The 23940-nt window shown below is 39.8% G+C and overlaps 1 protein-coding gene across 1 annotated transcript; it reads left to right on the forward strand.

Moving 5' to 3' along the window:
- The first annotated feature begins 719 nt into the window (after nucleotides 1–719).
- Nucleotides 720–22946, forward strand: myg1 (myg1 exonuclease). The gene is made up of 7 exons (XM_086087305.1): nucleotides 720–1038; nucleotides 2413–2525; nucleotides 5958–6117; nucleotides 7963–8112; nucleotides 11357–11479; nucleotides 11602–11783; nucleotides 22556–22946. Exons 1-7 carry the CDS (start codon nucleotides 760–762, stop codon nucleotides 22743–22745), a joined length of 1197 nt encoding a protein of 398 aa, XP_085943431.1. The 5' UTR covers nucleotides 720–759; the 3' UTR covers nucleotides 22746–22946.
- The last annotated feature ends 994 nt before the right edge of the window (nucleotides 22947–23940 follow it).

Consider the following 23940-nt stretch of genomic DNA (forward strand, 5'->3'; position numbering starts at 1 on the left):
AAACATACATTTTTCAAAATATTTTTCTCACACTTTACATTCTTTTATTAATGTTAGTAAGATACATTATATTTCTGTACTTTGCTTTCAAATGTCTTTAGTGCTTTGTTGTGTGTTGTACTTTTAATTGTTCAAGAACATTGAGTTACCTGAAAATGTGCTATATAAATAAAGCTGCCTTGCCTTTGAAACGTTTATATATTTTATACAAAAGAACATTTAAATGAATATGAACTTTTTTTGTTTTATGGTTAAATACTGCTATGATATTCAATAATTTGCTCACAAAACACGAGACAAATGGGCCTGACAGACTTGAACTACAGCGTCCTCTTCCGGTTGTAACAAGTACGAGTTTACATACATGCATCCTCTTTCAAGGAGACGCTGGACGACATTAACATTTAAAACGGTCCCAATGCGCTTTAATAACATTATTTTGCCACATTAACCCAAGGAATAACAATATTTGGCATGGGTCATTCCAGAATTGGGGGATAACTTAGGAGAATTTACGGAAAACTAATTACATTAGATTTTCTTTTGTGATGTAAAAAAAAAAAGTATTTGATTTTGTTTGATGCTTAAAAAAATATACACAACCTCTGCCTTTTCTCTCCCTGTAAAATGTCCCCAATCTCGTTAGTAGGACATCAGGTGGAACTATTGAATAGGTTCTCATTTTCCGCCGGTCCATAAAACACACGCAAGACATTCGTTCCTACCCTTAAATGTGTCCCCCGCCGGCTTGTTGCATTGATGAGGCGCGCGTGTGTGCTAGCGACAAATTTAGTTCGAACAAAACATCTCGCGGACACAATCAACACACCACCTTGTGTCACACTGCAAAAGTTGAGTATTAAGCAGTTCCGTGTCGCATTTGTCGTCAACGTTGCGGGAGGACGACACATGTCCAGTGAAGCTAAGAGGTTGTGCGTTGACAGAATGGCTACCAAAAAGATCGGAACCCATAACGGAACCTTTCACTGCGACGAGGTTCTGGCCTGCTTCTTCCTCCGGCAGCTACCCGAATACAAGGTAGGCAAAGTGTCTGTGTTATAGTGTTTAATGTCTTCTAAAGTAGTCTTGTGGGCGCCTTCACTGTTTGGCCTTGTGTTACTGCAACTTGCCATATTGGGGCGCTGTTGCTCAGATATTGTGATATCCCTACTATTTGTAATAAACCTGTGAAAGACTATTTCCTAGGAGTCATTCCATGCCAAATCACCCAGTGGGTTTAACCAAGCGGATTTAGATTTTAAAGAAACTTGCTGTACTTGTTAAGTGTCACGGCACAAAACTAAATCTAAAATTTTAGGTCGATTGGACTTGGAGCAGGGGTTGTCTGGTAGAACAAAACTGTGTGTCAAAAATCTGTAATAATCAATTCCTATGATAGGGGTGGGGTTAAACTTCCGTTAAACTCTCTAATTAAAAACAGGGGGGGGGGAAATCATAATTATAGGGAGCAAAATGAGCACATTTCCCATATTACTGTATCTGGACATTACTAAAATAAATGGAAAGTCAGGTATTGGCACAAGCATAGCTACAAATAAGTGATTTTCTCTTGACTACTACTACTCTGTATGTACTGTAGTCTACTTTTGTCGTTAAAATGTTTCCGTTTTCTCTACAACTAATTATCATTTGTAAATATCAATAAGTGAGTTTATTGACTCAATACGGTTTGTTTAGTGTCTGTGTGCATATTTGTTATGCCATGTGTGACGCCACATCAGTTTGTGCTACTGTGTTATTTAGGCTAGCATGCCAGCTAATACGATTGATTAGCCTAATGTGAAGTCATTTATGTAAGATGTGTTCGTTCATATGTACTTAAGATTGTCTGCATACTAGCATGTCGTTGATACTTTTCATCTCCTCAAATTCAAGTGCTTTGCTGCCATCTTGTGGCATCCATATGCAATTGCAAACCCCTAGTTAGAGGGCTTCAAAGATTCTTAAATCCGTCCCTTATCCCTATTCCACGTGAATAGATGATGTGTGTGTGTGTGTGTGTGGGGGGGGGGGTGTATGTGTATATGTATATATATATATTCAAAATGGAAATGCATAATCTTTTGTAAAGGCAGAATTTTGGGTGCAGCAGCACACTCGTCTAAGAGAGCTCGTTAGATTTACCAGAAGTGTCTATTAATGAACTCTCTGGTGAGTGTTCAAGTTTACCTAATGATTGATCGGCTAGTTAAATGGTCCAACTCGGTCCCTCCTTTGAGTCCAATTAGGCCATCGCGTTCAAACAGTGAGCGCTAAGTGGGATTCGTTTAATTTCCCATTCAGTTAACATCGTGTCAGTTTAGGGCACCAAAAAAGAAGACATTTGGATTTCCCGAAGACTTCCTGTCCCACTTGCTGAATAATTGCACGTCCGTTCCGCTATTTGCGCAGGATGCGGAGATTGTGCGGACCAGGGACCCCTCGTTACTGGCTGGCTGTGACATTGTGGTCGACGTGGGAGGAGAATTTGACCCACAGAGGCACCGCTTCGATCATCATCAGAGGTACGCGGCTGTGATTTAGGGCTATCTGGAGGATGACACAGCAGCTCTGCCGCCTGAAGGTTATTAGTCTGTCCAGCGGGAGAAGCCATGCCGGTGAACTTGATATACAACTTGTAAATTGTTTATGATTCCGCATATTGGGGATTAGCTGAAGCAGTTGTGATGGGTGGACTGTCAAAGTGGAAAGTGGTGTTCAAATGAGGCCACTGAGGCTATTCTTTGACGTTGGCAGACTTTCAAAACTACATTTCCCATTGAGATTCATTATATTGGGGTAATATTTTCCTGAGTCCACCCCGTCATAAAAAAGTATTTACTGCACACTTAATGTTTTAAGAGTAAGACAAATATTTCACAAACTGAGGAGCGCAAGTTCTTTGATTGCATATGGCATTCACTCGCTCATAGAGACTGGTCAACTCGGTACCCTGATGTTGACAATCATAAAACCCCGCCAACCCCTCCTCTCTTTCCCGCCACCGACCATAAGCATAACCAGAAGCAGGGGTCAGTTAGCCTCATGCTAATATAAAACAATTTCTTCATGTTAAAGGAGGCCTAATTTGGAGAACTAACTTTAATTTTGACCTTTGCTTGAATAATCCATGCAAATTCTCCTATGAGGCCAATGGAGAGTACAGATTTCGTTACCATGATGACTGGGAATGGATTCCTGGCATGTCTTCTACTTGTGGGAGCAGAGCCCAGAGTGTGGAATAAAAAAAATCTAGCACCCATTTCACTACACTCATCAAGGCAAATGAGAAAAATGCCCCAGCTGCATCCACAACTTCAAGTATGTGAGTTTATCAGAAGCTTATGTCGTTAGCTTACATTAATTTGTCCTAACACAACTCAATGCAGCTCTGCTTACCTTAGTTTGGCTTTGATATGACAGCAGGGTCACCGAACCTGTGGAGGATGTGGTTGTTTCTGCATGATGGGGTTTAAGAGTAGCACAGTTGTCGGACTCTGGGCGTTGCCTGAAAGTGACTTTGGATCCTCACCAGGCCTAGCTGATCATGTCGTGGGCAGAGAAACTTGGCTATTATGTAAATTATCCCCACTGTAACACTTCAAAACTGTTTGCTCACAGACATTTAAAAAAATATGGCACACAACTAAAGATTTGTTATTGAGTTTCACACTTGATGGTTGAGCAGGCACTCCAGAGCTCCAACTATTTGTATTGCCACTTAAAAAGTAAATTTTCCATAAATGTCCCCTTTAAGGCATGCTTTTCCTGGCTCATAATGAACAAATAGAACTGCTGCATTCACATCACGCAGAGTCGCAGACTTTTATCACGTACTCGTCAGGCTTTTCAGTGTATTGAACGCCCTCATTGTGCCTCTAGTCATCCTGGGAAAAATATTTCACACAATGAGGAGCGCAAGTTCTTTGATTGCATATGGCATTCACTCGCTCATAGAGACTGGTCAACTCGGTACCCTGATGATGACAGTCATAAAACCCCGCCGACCCCTTCTCTCTTCCCCGCCTCCGACCATATGATAAAGACATAGCAGGTCCCCTTTCCCAGCAGGCGGCTGTTGATAATTAGTGCTCGTCTATTGATCGCCCTCCCCGCTGGGCGTTCACGAGGCACACCGGCTGCCACCACGCCGCCAGGGGCCCGCGGGGGAACGTGGGTGTCATTCATATTGCGCAGATGCGCGGGGCGACATGTGAGTAATGGGTCTAAGCGGGCTGCGCTGTGCCGGAAGTTGGCGATAGAAGGGGTATTCAGTAACCGTTTAACAGATGGACATGACCGCAACACTATTAATATCCCTTTTTGAAAACACACACATATTAGAAAAATTTGTGAACATTGGATGATAAATATACAAATAGAAAACAAACACACTAGATGTAAAACACATAAACCATATAAGAATTACAAAGGATTAGGGAACAATGTCAAACTATTAGATGACAAATTATAGAGAATAATTTAAAATTGTATTTGAAAATTACGCAAATGTTGGGGGGGGGGGGTGAAACACTCGAAAACAGTTAACAAATGCACAAAAATAAAAATAAATTCTCAAAGATTAAGTAGACAAATAGTCAAACAAAACACATTATTAAAACAAAAAGACACAAATATCAGGAAAATATACACAAATATCACAAGAAAAATATAAAAAATAAAAAATACAAAGGAGGACAATTATGAATATGAATATAATAGTTGTAACAATTGAAACTGTTGGGTGGAAAACTGAAAAAATATTAGATGGAAAGTAAATGAAAGAAATACACAAACATTGGGAAAATTATAAGAAATTAAGAAAAATACACAAATATTACAAGTATTACAAGAAATACAAAACTGTAAAAGGACAAAATATCAGAAAAGCATACACAATTATTGACACAAATATTTTGTGTTTTTATTTTTTGTTTTACATTTTGTAAATGCCAATAAAAGACAAAACCAGGATGGCACGTTAGGGCCAAGGCAGAATAATCCTGAATGCAGTGGGAATTCCAAAGAATAACACAATTGTTGACTTCCAAGTTGTTAAAATGCCCCCCACCCTCTAAAAAAAAAGGAGTGTAACACCGAAAAGGAAGACCTCTATCTGCCCTCTACTGAAGTTAGTGGAAACTGGCACTAATCTACTTAACAAATTGAAGATCAAAACATAATTTACTTATAATTAAAAAAAAAAAACGATTTGCACTGAATGTGACAAGCAAGTCTCCAACCATTATATCAAATATTTGAATAAAGGAGAATCTAAGTATCTAGATCACAATTTCTCATTATAATATTTATTAGCAGGGTGGCAGGCACCTTGGCCACGCAAACATCCTTCATATTCTGTTCACTTCTCCCCTCACTTGTTAATGAGCACGGGGATGCTCCAACTTGGCCAATTAGGATCTTTAATTGTCCTGATTACCCCCCGCCTCCCTCACATGTCACTCATTCACATGACAGACACTTATCTACTGTGCTGCAGCTCGCATGTGCCTTCCAATTAAGCCCGAATCAAATGACCAGCAGTGCCTCGCCGCCGCCGGGTAAGGAACACCCCCCCCCCCCCCCACCCCACACACACACACACACACACACTCCCATCTGTGCACGTGGCCGTTTATTTATGCGCGCTCACGCTCGCAAACACGTCACGCAACCTGCTAGCTCAATGCAAACTGGAAATGAAGCCTAATGGACTATTTATGGCGTCCTCGCTATTGATATCTGATCCACATCCAGTAATGCATCAGTTATTAGGATTTACAAATAAATTTATACTGAGTTTGCAGTACTAAATATTTATGTTATTGCAATGACACATACTAATGTGGACCCCCCCTACACAGCTCCTCGGCTGTAGAAGACCCGTGAGAGCATTTGGTCTTCTGGCATGTAACTGCAATGAAGCTCACTTTCATGTTAACTGTCTTTACGCTCAGGACCTTTTCAGAGACCTTCCACAGCCTGCGTCCCGACAAGCCTTGGGTGACCAAGCTCAGCTCTGCCGGCCTGATCTATCTCCACTTTGGCCGTCAGCTGCTGGCCCAGTTGATGCAGTTGAAGGAGGACAACAAGCAGCTGGAGATCCTCTATGACAAAGTGAGAGTGACAGGATGAGCATATTTGACGCAGCCCACAGATTCATTAGAGCGCATTGTTTTCTGTCTGCTGAAATGTTCTACTGGGCCAAGTGTCCGCTGTAGGGAGATGATAGCGGAATATGGTCAATGCACTAATATACAGTTTGAGGGCAAATGTATTGAACTACGGTACATACATTCTATAAGTTTGACACTGGGAGGGATATTAACAAGATGTCATATGATCTCTACACATACAATATGTCATCATATATATAGTGCTTGCTTGTAGTTGAGCCCCCCAAAAGATTTTATCCTTCTGCTAGGAGGCTAACCAAAATATTAGAAACATGTAAAGTAGTAGTAAGTAAAGATAAAAACACAATGACCATAGATTGAAACGATCACGGTGCACCTATTTTCTGAAGCTGAGCCATTATTGATTGTTACCTGAGCCCAGAGCAACTAAGCAAAATAGCCGCACCTGAGATGGACAAAACGGGCTGATTTTGCTGCAACTCATATTCCACAAACGCAACATTAATCAGAATGCTGTATTTAGACTCCTGGCATTAGGGGTGTGCCAAAAAAATTGATTCTCATAAGAATCGCGATTGTCATTTAGTATGATTGAGAAACAATTTAAAATGTCCCAAAATCTATTTAAATTATTTTATACTGTCTTGCCCTTGTTTGTGTGTGCCTTTATTGGGAGCACTTTTCATGTTGTACACGATTTGGCCACTCAGGGGCAGTGTGGTTCTGTTACACTGTTAAATTGTAGCCACATTAGAGAGTAGATGGAAAAAGTCATGATTAAGTTATTCCAATAAAAGTTGTTTAGCGTAGGAAGAGCATATGCAGGTGAGTAATGTTAACATGCTTCTCTGTATACATTCCTGAAGCGTTTTTGTATTAATAGCCGTTCTTTTGAGTGATAAAAGTGCTGCGAGTAGCGCGCTAATTAGCATTAGCAAATTCAAGCAAAAATCATTATCAATCAAATAATTTTGAATCAAAAATAGTTCTGAATTATAAATCCATTCTGTTGAAATACAGACCAAAAAAATCTGAATCGACTTGAGACAATCAAACCCCCCCCCCCTCTAGTCTGCATAAAACATATTAAGGTAAGGACATTTTTTGGGTTGACTTCCCCTTTAAGCACAGTATGTAAGAAATGAAAAATGTGTTTATGGCGTTCTGCCTCCATCAGAAAGTTGGCAGCAGACAAGTAGCAGAAATAAAAGCAGCTAGTCGGAAATGTGACAATTCCGCTGTGCCAGGCTCCCAGCCGAGTAGACGGCAATTCTATTTATTGTATTTTGGAGCCATCAGCAGGAGGCCCGTACCCGCGCATCCTTGCATGGCACATTAGGCTCACCAAATCTTTGCTCGCCATCAATGTGATCACTATTAACTTGCATCATCTCCATCCTGTGCAAATCCTCAAACATTATTTTTCGTGTGTGTTCATCAGCCACTTTGGAATGGCACACTTTTTACCTCCCTCTTCTAACATCAGCTCATCAGCGTGTTATCTTGGATGTCCCGAGAGGAAAGGACATTTAGTCCAAAATACATCTCCGTCCTCGCTGCTCTTCTATTGCTTCCTGTCTAACATTTTCCAGTAGCTGTAAAATAGCAGCTGTCCTTTCTGGTTTAACGAGCTTGCAGTGCACTTTAGCCTTCACTTACTAGCAATACATTTGGCCCTAATGGGCCCCAGTGTCCCGTTTCCACTTCCTCCCATCTTGGGGAAAAAAAATCTTAACATCCATATATTAATACAAAACCGCTTATTTCCATCTCATTACGCATTCATTAAGCTCTCCTTTTGCATCCTCTGTTCACTTCCTGGCAGCTCTATGAGAACTTTGTGGAGGAAGTGGACGCCGTCGACAATGGCATTTCACAGTGTGAGAGCGAGGCGCGCTACGCCATTTCCACCACGCTCAGCGCACGTGTCGGCCATCTTAATCCGCGCTGGAACAGCAAGAGTCAGGACACCGAGGTGAGCATGTGTGTGCGCCCTCTGTAGTGGAAATCACCGCGTCTCATGACACAAATGCCATGTGAAGCTCGACATGAAAGGCAGACGCAGCTCAAACGCTGCGATTGTTGGTGAAGCTCAAGGTATTCCATAGGATCTCATTATTCCAATTTTTCAGCCCTGAGCTTAATAAACAACTTTGATTGCCACAGGTGCTTGAAGTGTGTAAAAAAATAAAAATTAAAAATTAAAAAAAATATATTGCTTAAAATGGCTAACTGATTAATACCCAGCCATTTTCACTGCAGCAACTCCCTTCACTCCTGGCTGTTTTACTGGATTGTGATTGATTTTGCAAGGCCTACAGAATATTGTGTTCTATTGCTATAAAAAACATGGAACCTACCAAAAGAAAGATTGGAGTCTCTTCTTTCATCAGGAAAAAAAAGTACATTTCTATCTGTTTCCGTTTTGCAGCAATTAGCATTAGAATATAGCAAAGTGTCGTCATTATTCACAGATCTGTTTAAAACAGTGGGGGAAAAGAGTTTTTTGCAACAAGGCCCTGGATGATCTCTCATACTCTGCTGCTACCTGCTGGCCATTTTTGTAATAACTACCATTGCTTCAAGCATTCTCTTCAGTTCAGAGGCTGCATCAAAGCCTTTTGTATGCTCTAGCATAAAAAAACGTATAAATGCGTCTTTGGGATCATGGCAATATTTGAAATGGAACGTATTTAAATGTTTTTGGGAGCAAATGAGTTGATATTAAAATAACACATGCAGAAATCTGTACATAAAATATACTTAGCTTTATTTATTTCTCTGTGATGAAACAAAATCCAATTACAGGGTGTTCTCTGATGGAGTTGCATTCCTACGGCGGTGACGGAACTCAGTTTTGTACGTAACACGTTGTTTATCTGCAATAAAGCCATGTTAAGGTCACATTCACAGTAAATGTACATATAAAAACGCTTCCAGGTTGAGATTATAAAAAAAGCCTATTCATAAACGGTGAATACGGGATTTAGTTTTCTAGTTTAGTACACAGTATTTTTAGAATCGATTATTCTACCAACCGTCTCATTTTTAAAACTCTACTTTAAAAATAACGGTAACACCATTTTAAAGGAGCAGTTTGTGTGTCTGTTTCCTCATTAGTGCAGTAGAGTAATGAATGCCTGCGAAGAAAAATGCCACGTTATTGTGCTGACTCTCATAAGACACCTTTAACCTACCTATGCATAATCGGCGTCTGTATTAACACATTTTTCCATCGTCCTGGCTGTATCAGCGTAACAGCTTGGCCCATTTATTTTGTGCTATTTCCCTTGTCAAGTGAATCCATGCAATTGCTTCCAATTGCCCCGCTCTTTGCACATCTCACGCAGTGATTCAGTGAGCACAAAGGGACTCGGATTTAATTGAAAAATTGCTTGCCAAAAATCCTCGACAGGACAGAGGGTTTTTTTTTTTTAGGATGCAAAAAGATTCTCATCTCTTCCCTCCATGTCTGTGACGCTTTAAATCATCACACTTTCCTGTTGTGCAAGAGAGAAAAAAAGAAAAGAAAATATTTTGGCCAATTTGAATGAATATAGGTCAGTTTTGCTCTTTTTGGATTTGGAATTGTCATCAGTTCAGTTGGCAAAGCTACACAAAAACTCAGTCATAGCAAAATTAAGATGTCCCCACTGAAACCATTTTTTTATTGTATGTTTAACTAAACATACATTAATTTATCCACATTTTTAAATTAATTAATTCAAAAATAGTTTACATTTTTACTTTCAGTCTTTAATTTTTGCATAGTAGTCCACCATATGGCACGACTTTTTCCAATTCAGAACATGCTCCAAAATCCAAGAAGTCTTGCTATGAAATGACAGATGTGCGTCAATATTGAATATTGGCGTGTATGTAAAAAGAAAGTGTGTCTGTGTGTGTGTTTTCTACTCCAACTTTTTTAAGTCTTTTCTCTAAAGTCTACACTATGCATCATTAATTCAACAATGAAGGGTTAACCCCCCTAGATATAATGAATATTTTGATTTGATCTATATTTTTGGCTGCGGTACTTTTAAATAATTGACTGGGGAGGGATGACTTTAATATCGTTACAGCATTTTCTGGAGAGATGACAATTTATGGCATTAGTGACAAATGATAAGGAATATTTTCAGGACTTCTTTAGGTTTAAGTTCATTTTGTGAGCCTTGAAACCTCTCATTTTTGTTTTTGTTTATTAAAGCCCCTGAAAACACATGTAGCATTATATTATATTTATAAACGCGTTTAAAAAAAATCTTTATACACTGCAAAAAGAGTAATAAAATGCGAGCGAGAGGCCGAGCTGCACTTTGTGTATGGAGTTAATTAATGACTTATGCATGAGGCAGTTAGACTTTCTGCTTACTTAACTCATTCACTGCCATTGATGGCTACAGACGTAAAAAAATAATTTTAACTATTTATTTTAGTTTAACATTTTTTCCACTTTTGTTAACAAGAGTATGAAAACCTAGGAAAAAAATTATTGTACATTTAGACCAGATTTAACATTTTTGATTAATTACGAGTTAACTATTGAAGTCATGTGATTAATTACAATAAAAAATTGAAGAAAGATTATTTAAAAAAAGAAAAGAAGAAAAAAGATTATTAAAAATTAAAGCATTAAACTTCAATAGTTAACTCGTGATTAATCAAAAATGTTATATCTGGTCTAAATGTACAATAATTTTTTTCCTAGGTTTTCATACTCTAAACTAATAGAACTAGTATTTTTTAATAATCTTTTCTTTTTTTGAAAAAAGATTATTTAAAAAAAGAAAAGATTATTAAAAATGAGGTTGTCAGGCGATTTAAAATGTTTGATTGTAATTAATCACATGACTTCAATAGTTAACTCACGATTAATCACAAATTTTATATGAAATACAATAAAAACTTTTTTCTAGGTTTTTATACTCTTGTTGACAAAAGTGGAAAAAAATGTTAACTAATAGAAATAGTTAAAATTAATTTTTGACGTCTAAAGCTGTCAATGGCAGTGAATGAGTTAATATATTGTGTGATCTTTTTATGTCCCTGTACTGTATCGGAAAAAGCAAAATCTGAATACATCTAATCATTTTTTACTGTCGTGCTATCCACAACTCACTTTTTGGTTACTCTTGAGGCTTTACCATCAAACAATTAGACAACAAAATATACAGAACTTGCTAACAAGCGCTCTGCACCATCTACATCATCTGCAGGAGGGGTTCAAAAAGGCCTTGGCACTAGTTGGGGATGAGTTTCTGGACCGTTTGGATTTCTACAAGTCCTCCTGGTTGCCAGCCCGCCAGGTTGTGGCAGAAGCTGTTAACGAGCGGTACAAGGTACATGCAAAAAGAAATTGACGCAGTTGTAGTATCGTGTCTGCTGTATTCGTTGAACATTGTGGTGTTTGAAAAAAAAAAAAAAATGGAGACAGACTATGATTAGCCCCTCTTGTTTCCAGGTAGATCCCAGTGGGCAGGTGATGGAGTTCTCCCAGGGCGGCTGTCCCTGGAAGGAGCATCTGTTCGCCCTGGAGAAGGAGCTCCAGGTAGAGAAGCCCATCAAGTACGTGCTGTATTCCGACCAGAATGGACAATGGAGGGTCCAGTGTGTCCCTGCGGGCCTCAACACCTTCCAGAGCAGGTGATAACACTTGGCGACATCATTTTTATTAAATATAATATCTGCATGACAAAGTCTAGCTGCGTGTTAGTAGATACAGAGTGGTGACAGGCTTGAGCTCCACTGTCTCCCCCATGTGTTTAGTTGACTCGCTGCTCATTGGAGCGTTTGACAACAACTCACGCACGAGCACAAATCCTTGTTTGTAGAATGAGAAGGATCCTTTAGTTGAAGCAGAGGTCATTGCTCTGGAGAGAGCCAGAGTTAAAGGGATGTGAACACATCCTACGTCTCAACAGAGCCACCTCAGCCACATCACTTCTGGGAAACACTACGTAGCCACTTGCCTACTCGACGGATGCCAATTATTATGCATGAACTCCACTCCTTTTGTAAAAGTGGCTTTTAATGAATGTGAGCTCCACAAGTGTAATCTCACGAGCAACATACTCATTTGAACCGGGCTCTTTAATTAGCCCGTCGCTATAGGCCACCTGCCTCCACCCAAGGGAATGTAGTGGAACAAGGTCATTTGAAAATACATGCGATTGTCCTCATGTTATGTCAGGATTGTGTGTTTGTATAGACGGTACAAGGTAAAAACAGTTATCGGATTAGAAGTCAAAATGTTTGTCTTGAATGACACAGTTGGGCTTTCGCAAGCAAACTTTGCCCCAATATTGTGATTGTAGAAGTGTTGACGTGGGTGCAGCTCTTTTATTTTTACAGAATACAATTATTTAGTGTCATTTGTCAATCCGTCAGCAGTCCATCATTGACAGATTTGACAAATTTGTTGACGGATTGACGATTACATTGATAGATGAAGACCCCTGCTGGCTTAGTTGGTCAATTTTTCGAAGTTTCCCGCCAAATGGCCATTGTCAACAAAATGGACGTCTGTCATTGACGGATTGACGGAAGGTCCGTCAATAATGACAGATAAATCGATTCGTCATGCCTAGTGCTGTCACTATCGAATATTTTTAGAATTGATAATCAATAGATTAATTTGATTCATTTTAATTTTTTCCTTCATTATTGTTTGTTTATTAACAAGTGATTGGTGTTTATTTGGTACTTAGTATTTGTATAATGAAGTAAAAAAAAAAAAAAGGATTGAGGTTGTACTATGTTACCGGTTCGGTTATTGTTTTCCAAATTAAAAACAGATGTTTGCAAATGTCTTATTTTAAAGGGATACTTGACTCGTTGGGCCAGCTGCGAAAAGTAAATATTTTGTCCAGAGTTAATTTGATAACTTCCTTATTTTCCATGTACAACTAAAACCTTTAAAAACACATTTTCCGCAATCATGGTCCAGTTTGGTGACCAAAGCTAGAAAACAGGTGAGCCATGATTGGTTGTTATCTACTTCCTCAGCACAGGTGATGTCATCTTCAGTCGACAGCAAGTGGAAAGATTGTTTTTTAAAGGTATTAATTGTACATGAAAAATGATGAAATTATCACATAAATTATAGACAAAATGTTAACTTTTTACTGCTGAAAAGGGCACAATGAGTCAAGTTTCCCTTTAGTTAAACACATCTTTCATGAACTACTACAGAAATCACAGATTAATTACTGTTAATATGCTGAAATCAGAGGATTTGGACGATTTTGAATTCGAAAATGGCTCCAAACGATTACCTGATCATTAAAATCAATAATTTGATAATGGATTACTCATTTTGACAGCTCTAGTCATACGTAGAAATTGAAACGCTCGGCTGCATTGTTAGCATAGCAACAGAGCTAACGCAATGTAATGGATGCCAGCTTGCGGAGACGGTCTGGGAGTCACCACTTTTTCTTCACTGTAGCTTCTGTAGCCGAAGCGCAAGCCTGCAGTCCACCACCTTGTCGGTTCAATTTGATAAGAATTATTTTTTCCAGTCGTGCTGATTAATGGCAGTGACGACGTGAGGAAGCCGTCAGTGTGTACGTGTTAGCTGATTAGCACCTATCAAGAATGGCTCCCGTTTCCCCAGAGGGGAAATGTTTACCCGCTGAGCCTGTCCACAAAGCTGCCCGATTCACGTCATCAGCGGCCCCACCGGAGCGACTTAGTTGCTGTTATTGACTCGCTGCGCCGTTTCCCAGCCTGCCACACACACGCGCTTTGTATTTTGTGTGAGCTGCAAAAAAAAACTCGCTATTGTTTTCCCATTTCACAGCCTGACAGGCTTTTTTCTCTGTGCTGTGGTCACTGGGCTGTCATTTGTGGCGGCACGTGGTCTTGCCGCTCGGTCCCAGCTTGTCCCAACGATACAGTACCGCCGACTGGACACGCATTTGGCATGCGTCGACTTCAACATAAGTGCCTGTCAGATGGCTGCACAGCGGAGCGCCTGAAAGCTGCTTTGCCTTTTTTTCTCGCCAGCCTGAATGTGCCTCTTTAAAAATGTCCGTAACCGCTTTTGTCTTCAACCAGCTGTTCTCTGGAGACAACCTTGAAACCGGTGTAAGGGCTCCATCTGTGTTTTAACAAGGTGTGGCAATGAATGGCAGTGCGGGGATCAGCAATTACTCTGCACAAACAACCCCAGTAGTGCCTTAGGGATCAAGCTGCAGGAACAATTCAGTGTTATCTACTCTTAACTACTTGGCTCCATAATTGTAATTAAGAAAAATAGAATGATCAGTCAAGAAAAAATAAATAAGGAAACCGCAGACTCTGAGGCTAACCCATTGGCATTCACGAGCACAAGCCAACATTGGGGTGGGGGGGGGGGGGGGTGCTGTCAAGTAACTCAGCCTACTTATTCTTCATGAGAAGTATGTAGCTGCTGTCACCATATCAAAGTAGCGAAATGACACTAGCCCTTTTGACGATGTCTTCTTGTCAAATTGGCGTATCGGAGGCGTAACGGTAGACATGGCATTTATTGGCCAATCAGTCCAAAGTTTTAGGGAAGGAAAAGAAGAACCTCGCTCTGTTTCACATTTGCTGTTTCACATAGTAAAGCAACACTAAGGAACTTTCAGTTTATGTTGATTATGATGACGCCGTATGGACAAATGCGGTATTATGTCTGAAGGAAGACCAGATTTCCTATGAGGACAAGCGTATTGCGTCGTTTTTTTTTTGTTTGTTTTTAGCTCACTCCAGTGAGTGAAATCCGGGCCAATGTTGTTTTTGACGTATGCTATAAAGCAGTCAGCTCATTTCTATTTTTTTGTGTGGCAGTGTTCTTACCATCCTCTTTAAAGTTGCTTAGTGCCAGTAAAAATGATACAGACCCCCTCAGGCCATGGCAAAGGTACCATTCAACTCATTTTAAGTCGATATTTCATCAGAAGAGTTACGGAAATATTGTATTAAGGTTGAAAAGTTCCTTAGTGCTACTTTTAGTCACAATTTACTACTAGTGCCTTTTGTGATCTTGGACTTGATCATCATCCCACGCTTTGCCCTCTTCCTGCACAATATTGCCTTTATTTCATTCTGCAGCCCGTCTAGGCATCAAGTTAGATGTGCTTGTGTGCAATCCATCATACCTGCTTCGTTTCGGGACGTAGCAACTAAAGAACTTACTGGTGACACGTTATACATTTTATCCCCCCAACATTTCAAACAGTTCCCAGATGTCTTCTTAACAAGTCTGATTAATTACCCCAAAAATCAAGAAATACTGGAACCGGTATCAGCCTAAAAATAATTAACTAGAAAAAATTCATAAATCCGTATTGGTTGATCCCTAATCAAATGTATTCACGTGAGATACAGATTACAAATACTTTACAAACCCAATTTCTATTTTTCCATCTAAAGCTTTAATTATTCGTATTCCATAATAGACCACCAAACACTAATCACAATAATTATTTTGTACAGATAATGCAAATAAGCAGGCATGATTGTGCCAGCGTGTGAGTGATTGAATGAATGTATCGCTCCATTACAAAACATCTGACAGGCACATTAATTCGGTGCAACTTCACTCGCACCCGTCACGCTGTTGTCACTCCCCTTATTCATCACACGACAGCAAAAGAGCATTTTCATGTGCATGTAACATGTTCGGCAATAGCGAGTGTTTATTAAATTGTATGCTGTTCTCAATCTCAGTTTCCCCCGCCTCAAGCTCCAATCAACCACCATGTAATTGCTTTTTTGTGGTATTATTATTATTATTATTATTGTTATTATTTCCATGTACACTCCGCCTCCCAGTACACACACATACGCACCCACCACTTTCAGTGTGTCAGTGGACCATGACATGAAGATTTATCCCATAAATAAACACTTTGCCATTATAAAATATGAATGCAGTTCCTTGCAAATAGGAACAAGTGACGAAGAAGAAGAATAGAGCATGCGGAGAAGGCGAATGCTTCGTTCAATCGAGGTATTCCGAATGCATTTATATTAGTGGTATCAAAACTAGTATGTTAATTTTGAGTTTAATTTAAAGTTCCTTTTAAGCCACGATTTTTTTTAACGCGTGATTAATGACCGCCCCTTACTTGGAAAGTATGTATTGGGGGAATTCCAAAACACTTTATGCTTTTTTATGCTCGAGCATACGGAAGGCTTTGATGCAGCCTCTGACCTGAAGAGGTCGCTTAAAGTAATGGTCGTTTTTACAAAAAATGGCCAGCAGGTGGCAGCAGAGTATAAGAGATCAACCAGGGCCATGTTGCAACAAGCTCTTTCCCCCAATCTTTTCAACAGATTTGTGAATAAGAATGAAACTTCGCTATATTCTAATGCTAATTGCTGCAAAATGCAACGGATACAAATATCCTTTTTTTTTCCTGATCAAAGAAGAGACTCTAATCTTTCTTTTGGTGTAGGTTCCATGTTTTTATAGCAATAGAACAGAATATTCTGTGGGCCTTGCAAAATCAGTCCAAATCCAGTAAAACAGTCTGGAGCGAAGGGGGTTGCTTCAGTGAAAATGGCTGCTAGTGAATGAGATAAAATGAAAAGGGAATTTGAGAGTTATCATGTCTTTTTTTTTTTGTGCGTGCGTGCGAGTTTGAGCTCATTAATTCACCTAAAACCTATTAAAAATCCCACACCCTTCGCCTAAACCAAATACTTCAGAATCCCGATAGTCGTGAAGTTGTCAGGAGACCCGAGGAGTGATCAGAGAAAAGTGAAATCCAGCGCCGACCAGACACCACCACCTATTACACAGGGTTACAAACCAGAATCTTTCACCAACCCCAGAAGCATATCAATTCCAACTAATTAGAGAGACCTCAAGAGACCAAAGGAAAGACTAAAGAAAGAAAGGAAGGAAGGAAGGATAGATGAAGCAGAGTGAGATCCACGGACATCAGCCTCCACCGATTCATGTCTTAAAAATGCAATTATGCCATCTCGTGGCAGAAATATGACCAACACAAATTTATATCAAACTAGTTTTTTTTTTACAGTACATCTTTTTAATTTGAACTCAATTTTATTAACTATTGACGTTACTGTATCAATCACTAAAAGATGTAGCCATATTTCTATTAGTTTAACATTTTCCCCCCACTTCTGTGTTAACAAGAGTATGAAAACTTAGAAAAAAATATTTTATCGTACATTTAGAACAGATATAAAATTTGCGATTAATCGTGAGTTAATTATTGAAGTCATGCGATTAATTTCAATTTTAAAAAATTAATTGCTTGACACCCCTAATTTATATGAAGATTTACGGTTACGAATGGGCTAACCCAGGGGTCCTATTTAAGAGCATATTCCGGTTTTTGCGCATGGATACAACACCAGCACATCATCAGTGGCCTTACAAAATCCAAATATTCGGGTTTTAAACGGGTTATCGCCTGCATGTAAACGTCCTCACTGAACCGAATCTCGTCGAGCGTTTCGCCAACCGGCGCAGTGAGCCGCCAGATCATTCAGCTTTAGTGCACGTCGACATTCTTGCTGTTTTTCATCTTTCGAAGGACAGACTTTACTTCCCCTTCTTCTTGTTTTTGATCCACTTCTCCTACCGCATCTCATTAGATGGATGTGCTGGTGTTGTATCCGTGCAGTTGGTGCTGCTGCACGCTATTTTCCACTAACCGGGTCATGCAGTCCGTTCTCCTTCTTTCTGTCCCCTTCTTCGTTTTTCATCTCAACCCTGATGGGAAAAGTACGGCATCTCAAGGCGGTTTCGTCAGAGAGGAGTCGTGCTAATTTGAGATGGTGGGCAAGGTATCATTGTCACCTGTGAATCACCAGACGGTCTGCTTTTATCTTCTTATTACTGATCCAGGAATAGAAAAAGGCGTGTATGATGTGACCATAGCTGTTACTATTTTAACCTCAGTCCACAGCCTACATCCACCCTTCCCCATTTCAAGCCCCCCCCCCTCCCCCCCCGTCTCTTAGGTACAATATGTATGTCTGCCCTCCCTATCAGCTTTTCCCCACAGTCGATCTTTTGCCGTCTTCCCACTAATCCCCCCCCCACCCCCCCCCCCCCCGCATTCCCCACGTCTTCCTATCTCACCGCCACACCTGTCACATGTAACCTCGTCCATGCTCCTTTTCACTCCACTGTGAATTCTCATTAGGTGGCGGCGCCCGTTCAAATCCACTCTGAAGCTCTCCAAAAGCTTTCATATAATGCAAACAGGAGCGTCGACGGTTGCGGAAGAACAGTGGCTTAGATGAATGTTAAAAAGAAGAGAACAAAAAAATCCAGATGGCTTTCTCTTCGGCGGCCCGCATCCTCCCAATAGACACGTGCCAAGTGTGTTATAAGGGTGTTGTTATCACCTGTGTCCCTGCCACAGCACCTGTGGTGGAGGGCGGGGGGGGGGGGAGGTTTATTTTTATCGGAAATGTGTGTGAGGGTAGGGAGCCGAACGGTGGAAGCAGTCCTTCCTCGGAAAGGTGAAGTAAGGGATAGGTGAAGGAGAAAGAAAATGCAACAAAATATCACCTACAGTTGGAGGAAGGGATAATTGTTTTCCTGTTTTTTTTTTGCTCCCAGGCGGCCCCAGATGTTGTCAAGGTTATTACCACGTTGGTCCCATCAAGTTACAGCGTGTTTTCATTCGCTCGTAAGGGTTGTTGAAATATTTTTTTTTAGTGCTTGAACGTTTCAATTTCAGTTAGTTCTCGACATTTTAACATTTTGAAGAGGAATCAGGAAACAATACTTTTAATTAGGGCCCGACCGATATGCATTTTTTGAGACCGATGCCAATACTGATTTTTTGCAATAAAATAAAATACCGATTACCGATTAATCTGCCCATTATTTATAAAAAATAAAATATATATATATAATGCATAAAATTACCCCCCCCCCCCCAAAAAAAAACCTTTTTCAATGGGCGTCACAGACAAACTTCCGCTATTAAGATTCTCTGCGTTGTATGACCTTATCAACAAATTTCATGAAGTATACAAGGTTGTTGTATAGATTTGTGTCAATAATAAAAATAATTCCTACTGGTTTACAACTGCTGTAAAGCATTAACCATTTCTTTTATATATTTTTATCTTGTGTTATTTTCGCAAGTCTTGGGACTTACTGGCCTGACCTGGGACCTCGGGGATTGTATTTCATGCCATGTCATGTGGAAATTGTTAAGACAAAAATCCTTGAATGTTTGCAAATTGAATTGTGAGTTTTTGAATCCATGAAATTTTAGATATAATTTGAAAGGACAATGACAAAATAAAACAAGGGAAATAAGAATAGAATAAATTAAAATAATAGCAAGTGAAAAAAACTAATACTGACTTCCAGTGTGTTTTGACCTCTTGGGGGCAGTGTAGTGCCGTGCATCCATGATGTACGTACACAAAGTGAGTACAGAAGAAAGTTGCGATTGAATTCTATTAAAATAACTCGTTTTTCACACATTGGGAAACATTTGTGCCTTTGTGTAGTGTTATCTCACCTGTGGGTATGTGTTCCAACAGCATTTGTGTGTGGATATTTATTATTTGAAGGAAAAACACTCCTGAAGTCGATGCTAACATCCTGTTAGCATTTGAATGGGATCCCCCATTAGCATTAGGGCTCAGCTAGCGACATTTTAAAAACGTAGCATTTTTGTATTTAAATATACAGTGAATGTAATTCTTTGTTTAGTTTTACACTTAATTCCAACTGAGGTGTCATTAAACATCTTAAATGAGGCTTTAGGGGCAACAGAATAACATACGCTACACACCTGCTAGTTGCTAATGTTAGGCAAGCAAAATGGTGCATTCGGGGTGCTTTCACAGCCTTTTGGCCAATTGTTTTGGCTGATGTTTGAAGTCCAATAATCAGCCGATTATAATCAGTAATCAGCGGCCGATTAAGCGGTCGGGCCCTACTTTTAATTTAGTGCACCTTTGGCATCACACAAATTTGTTCAACACTCAATGTAACCCCCCCCCCCCCAACGGTCTTTTCTCCATCCATATCCAGCATAAACATGGATGCACATAACATTGCAGAGTGATAAAAGACACAGTCTCAACATAACCTGAGATCATCTTCTAATGCTGCACAAAAGAAAGACTCACTTTTTTCGACTTTACCAGATTTAGTCGGTGCTGCTGTTTTGGTTGACAGTTAACTCTTTAATGACTACAATCGGTCAGTCTTTATTGCAGTAAATCCATTTTAAGTATCTTTATTATTATTTTTTTGCTGTGTCTGTCATGATGGCACTGTACAGTAAAGTTCCGCGCGGCTCATTTGCTAATTGTGGACTTTCCATTTCGAGCGGTCATCCGGAGAAAGAGTCCCGGCTTCCTGACCTGTCATAACAGCGGCTGCGAACCCTCCCACTCCTTCCCTTATTACCAAGCCTGTTGACCTTTTCCGCGCACGCCGCTATACAATGGAGCTATCGAGCGCTTGATTCATTTAACAGGGATTATGGCTGTGCTTCCCTCACCTCCCCAGGCTGCTTTTATGGGGATGAGCATGCATTGACATGAATTTGTGGCACAGGGGCTGCAATGTGATTGTGTGCCACTTGTCTTTTTGCCATGGAAACACAATTCATACACCAGGTAGACAATAATTCATGTAAAGTGCTAGGAATTGATTTTGTAAAATCCACTCACAATGTTTTAGAACTGACCACGGCATTAGTAATACCGGACTGTATCGTGAATTCTGTTTTTACAAAGATGGCAATGCAATCCCAAAACGCTGCAACTCTGCTTTATTTCTGTTTTTGTATAGGCTGACTGTGATGTCACAGTAGGGCCAAAATCGGAACGGCTTGCTTAAAGGCACCAAAAAATGTATAGGTGGTACTAGGGCTGGGCGATGTGGCCCAAAAATAAAATCTGGATTTATTTTATTTTATTTTCATTCATTCAGGAAGATTATGATGTTCAGACGACAATAATGTATACTGATTATAAATCAGTTTTAACATAAACTTGTAACATTCATAGTTAGAAAAATGACAACTCACAATAACATCTGGATTTAACACAACATAAGAACAACTCTTAATCATTTAGAAGACAAAATTAGATTTGACGATTTAGCAAATTTTCAACAATTCAAATTGTAAAATGACGATTAATCGAATTAATTCAATTTATTTGCCTGGCCCTAGGTGGTACACGTGTTGTGGTGCAGGCCCAACACAATAAAGTCACTTGGAAGGCATAACCTTAGCTGTCATATTAGCATTTATCTCATTAATTATTTGGTTCATTGTAAATTGACGACTATCCTAATTAGGGATGTCAGGCGATTAAATGTTTTAATCGTAATTTATCGCATGACTTTAATAGTTAACTCATGATTAATCTCAAATTTTATATCTGTCCTAAATGTACAATAAAATAAAATTTCATAGTCTTGTTAAAAGTGGAAAAAAAGGTTAAACTCGTAGAAATGTGGCTGCATCTTTTAGTAATTGACAGTCATTTCATAATAATTAATATAATTGAGTTAAAATTAAAAATATGTACTGTACTGTAAAAAACAAGTGTGATATTGCTTTGTGTTGAGGTCAATATTTCTGCCACTAGATGGCATAATTGCATTTGTAAGACATTGGTGACAGCTCGGTGCATTTTTCTTTTCATATCTAATCTTTAACATGAAGTAACTTGTGAAATTCTGTACATTTTTAAAATTGTCAAACTTGACCCCAGTCTCCACAAATATATGCATTTTTATATTATATATATATATATATATATTCAATGTATTACTGCTCATATTTGAGTGTCTGCTGCGTTGCGACTGGAAATGTCATTAATCGCGTGTTAAAGAAATTTGTCGCGGTAAAGGAACTCTTAACGCAAAATTAACGCACTAATTTTGACACCTCTAATCCTAATATATTATTACAAAATAAACAACACATATAAGTCGAACCCTTCCCCCATAGAAGGTTTATAGATTAGGGTCGTTCGATCGAGTGCTTGACAATTCCCAATGAGATTGATACCAACCCAGAAATACAGGTGCAAGTTGAGCATTCTAATTAAACCCCCCCAAAATATTTTCATAAATGTTGACATCCCCCCCCCCCCTTTCCTTAAGAGAACCTTTCTGTTGATGAAGTCATTCCCTCTCGGAGTCGATCTTTCCCCTGATTGACGGCGGACTCGAGCGCCCTTGTATGATTGTGATTTTCCACATAATTGAAGAAGAATAAGAGCTGATTGCTTCTGGCGGCCTATTTGCAGCGTCTGATTGAGGCCGCGCCACGGTTCGCGCCCTTTAGCTACAGATGAGGAGGCGCGTAGACACAACACTTTTCGTACAGCGCGGCCAACGGGAAGGGAAGCAGCTGCTGCCGCACGCCGAGTGACACCCATCCCCCCCCCCTCCCCGCGTCTTTTGTCTTCAGACTGCCCCTGCTGGAGGAGTGGCACGGTATCCGTGACGATGAGCTGTCCAAGCTCAGCGGCATCGAGGGCTGCGTCTTCGTCCACGCCTCCGGCTTTATCGGCGGGAACAAGACGCGGGCGGGCGCCCTGGAGATGGCCCGCAGGACCCTGCAGGCCGCTGCCAAGTCGTCTGCCAATGGCGACTGCTGACCAGTCACAAAGTTATTATGGTTCAGTCAATGGATGGTTTGTAACTGACATTATTAGGTTCACCTGCATAATCAAACATGATGATATCATTTTTGTAAAGTCTTTTTATTTTATTTTTTTTCGACGGCGCTTGGTTCCTATTTGATGGTGCAGCTGAACCTAATGAACTCATCAGCCATTCGTTTCCAATAAAATTCACTTCTTAATACTTTGTAGTCTGTTCTCTTGTTGCCAAATCAGATATCATCGCTGTGGGCCATCAAAGCCGCCCGGCAACGGCCACAAATTCCCCCTTCAAGGAAGTCCAAATCATGCAGACCGCCGCACAGAGGGGGAGGGCGGCTCGTCTCGGTGCTTGAACACTACAAAGAAGCGCGCAAGCTATTTCTGCCAGGCTGCGCCATCAAAGCGTCAAACGCAGGTCTTTATTAATTCAGAGAAATTAAATTTTCAAAAGGCGCGGAGAAGTGATCTTCACGGCGCCCCAAATAAGATACATGCTCAATTTCTGTCGGATATTCTCACCAATTCCTTAATTTTAAGTCAATCTGTTAGCAACCATCATAATGTGTTAGCTTAGGGTTGTCCAAACTATGGCCCGGGGGGGGTGGGGCATTTGCAGCCCGCAGTCAGTTGCAGCTACCACTACTATACTACCCCAAAAAATATATAATTTATTGCCTTAAAATGTAGCAGTTGACTATAATATTTATATATAAACAATAAACAATTGCTTAGTATATCGTCACTGTCCTGTGAAAAACACTTATGTCCATTTTTGTCATTTTTTATGTTTATGAAATAAAACTGAAGGCAGACATCCCAAGAATGTATTTTTTTTTTAAATATTTTTTAAATGGACATAAGTGTTTTTCACAGGACAGCGGTGATATATTTAATATGAGTGTGCTCCAAAAAATATATTCGGATAAGAATCGCTATTCTCATTTAGTATGATTCAGAATCAATTTTTAAATGTCCCAAAATTGATTTAATTTTAATTTTATACCGTCTTGCCCTTCTTTGTGTGTACCTCTATTGGCAGCCCTGTTCAAGTTGTACTCAATTTGGCCACTAAGGGGCAGTGTGGTTCTGCACTTTCTGATACACTGTTCGTTGTAGCCACTTTAGAGAGTAGAAGGAAAAAGTCACGATCAAGTTATGCCAATCAAAGTTGTTTTTTTTGCAACGTAGA

Source organism: Leptonotus elevatus, chromosome 10, assembly GCF_054856555.1.
Source record: "Leptonotus elevatus isolate MCC_2025b chromosome 10, RoL_Lele_1.0, whole genome shotgun sequence".
Lineage (NCBI taxonomy): Eukaryota > Metazoa > Chordata > Actinopteri > Syngnathiformes > Syngnathidae > Leptonotus > Leptonotus elevatus.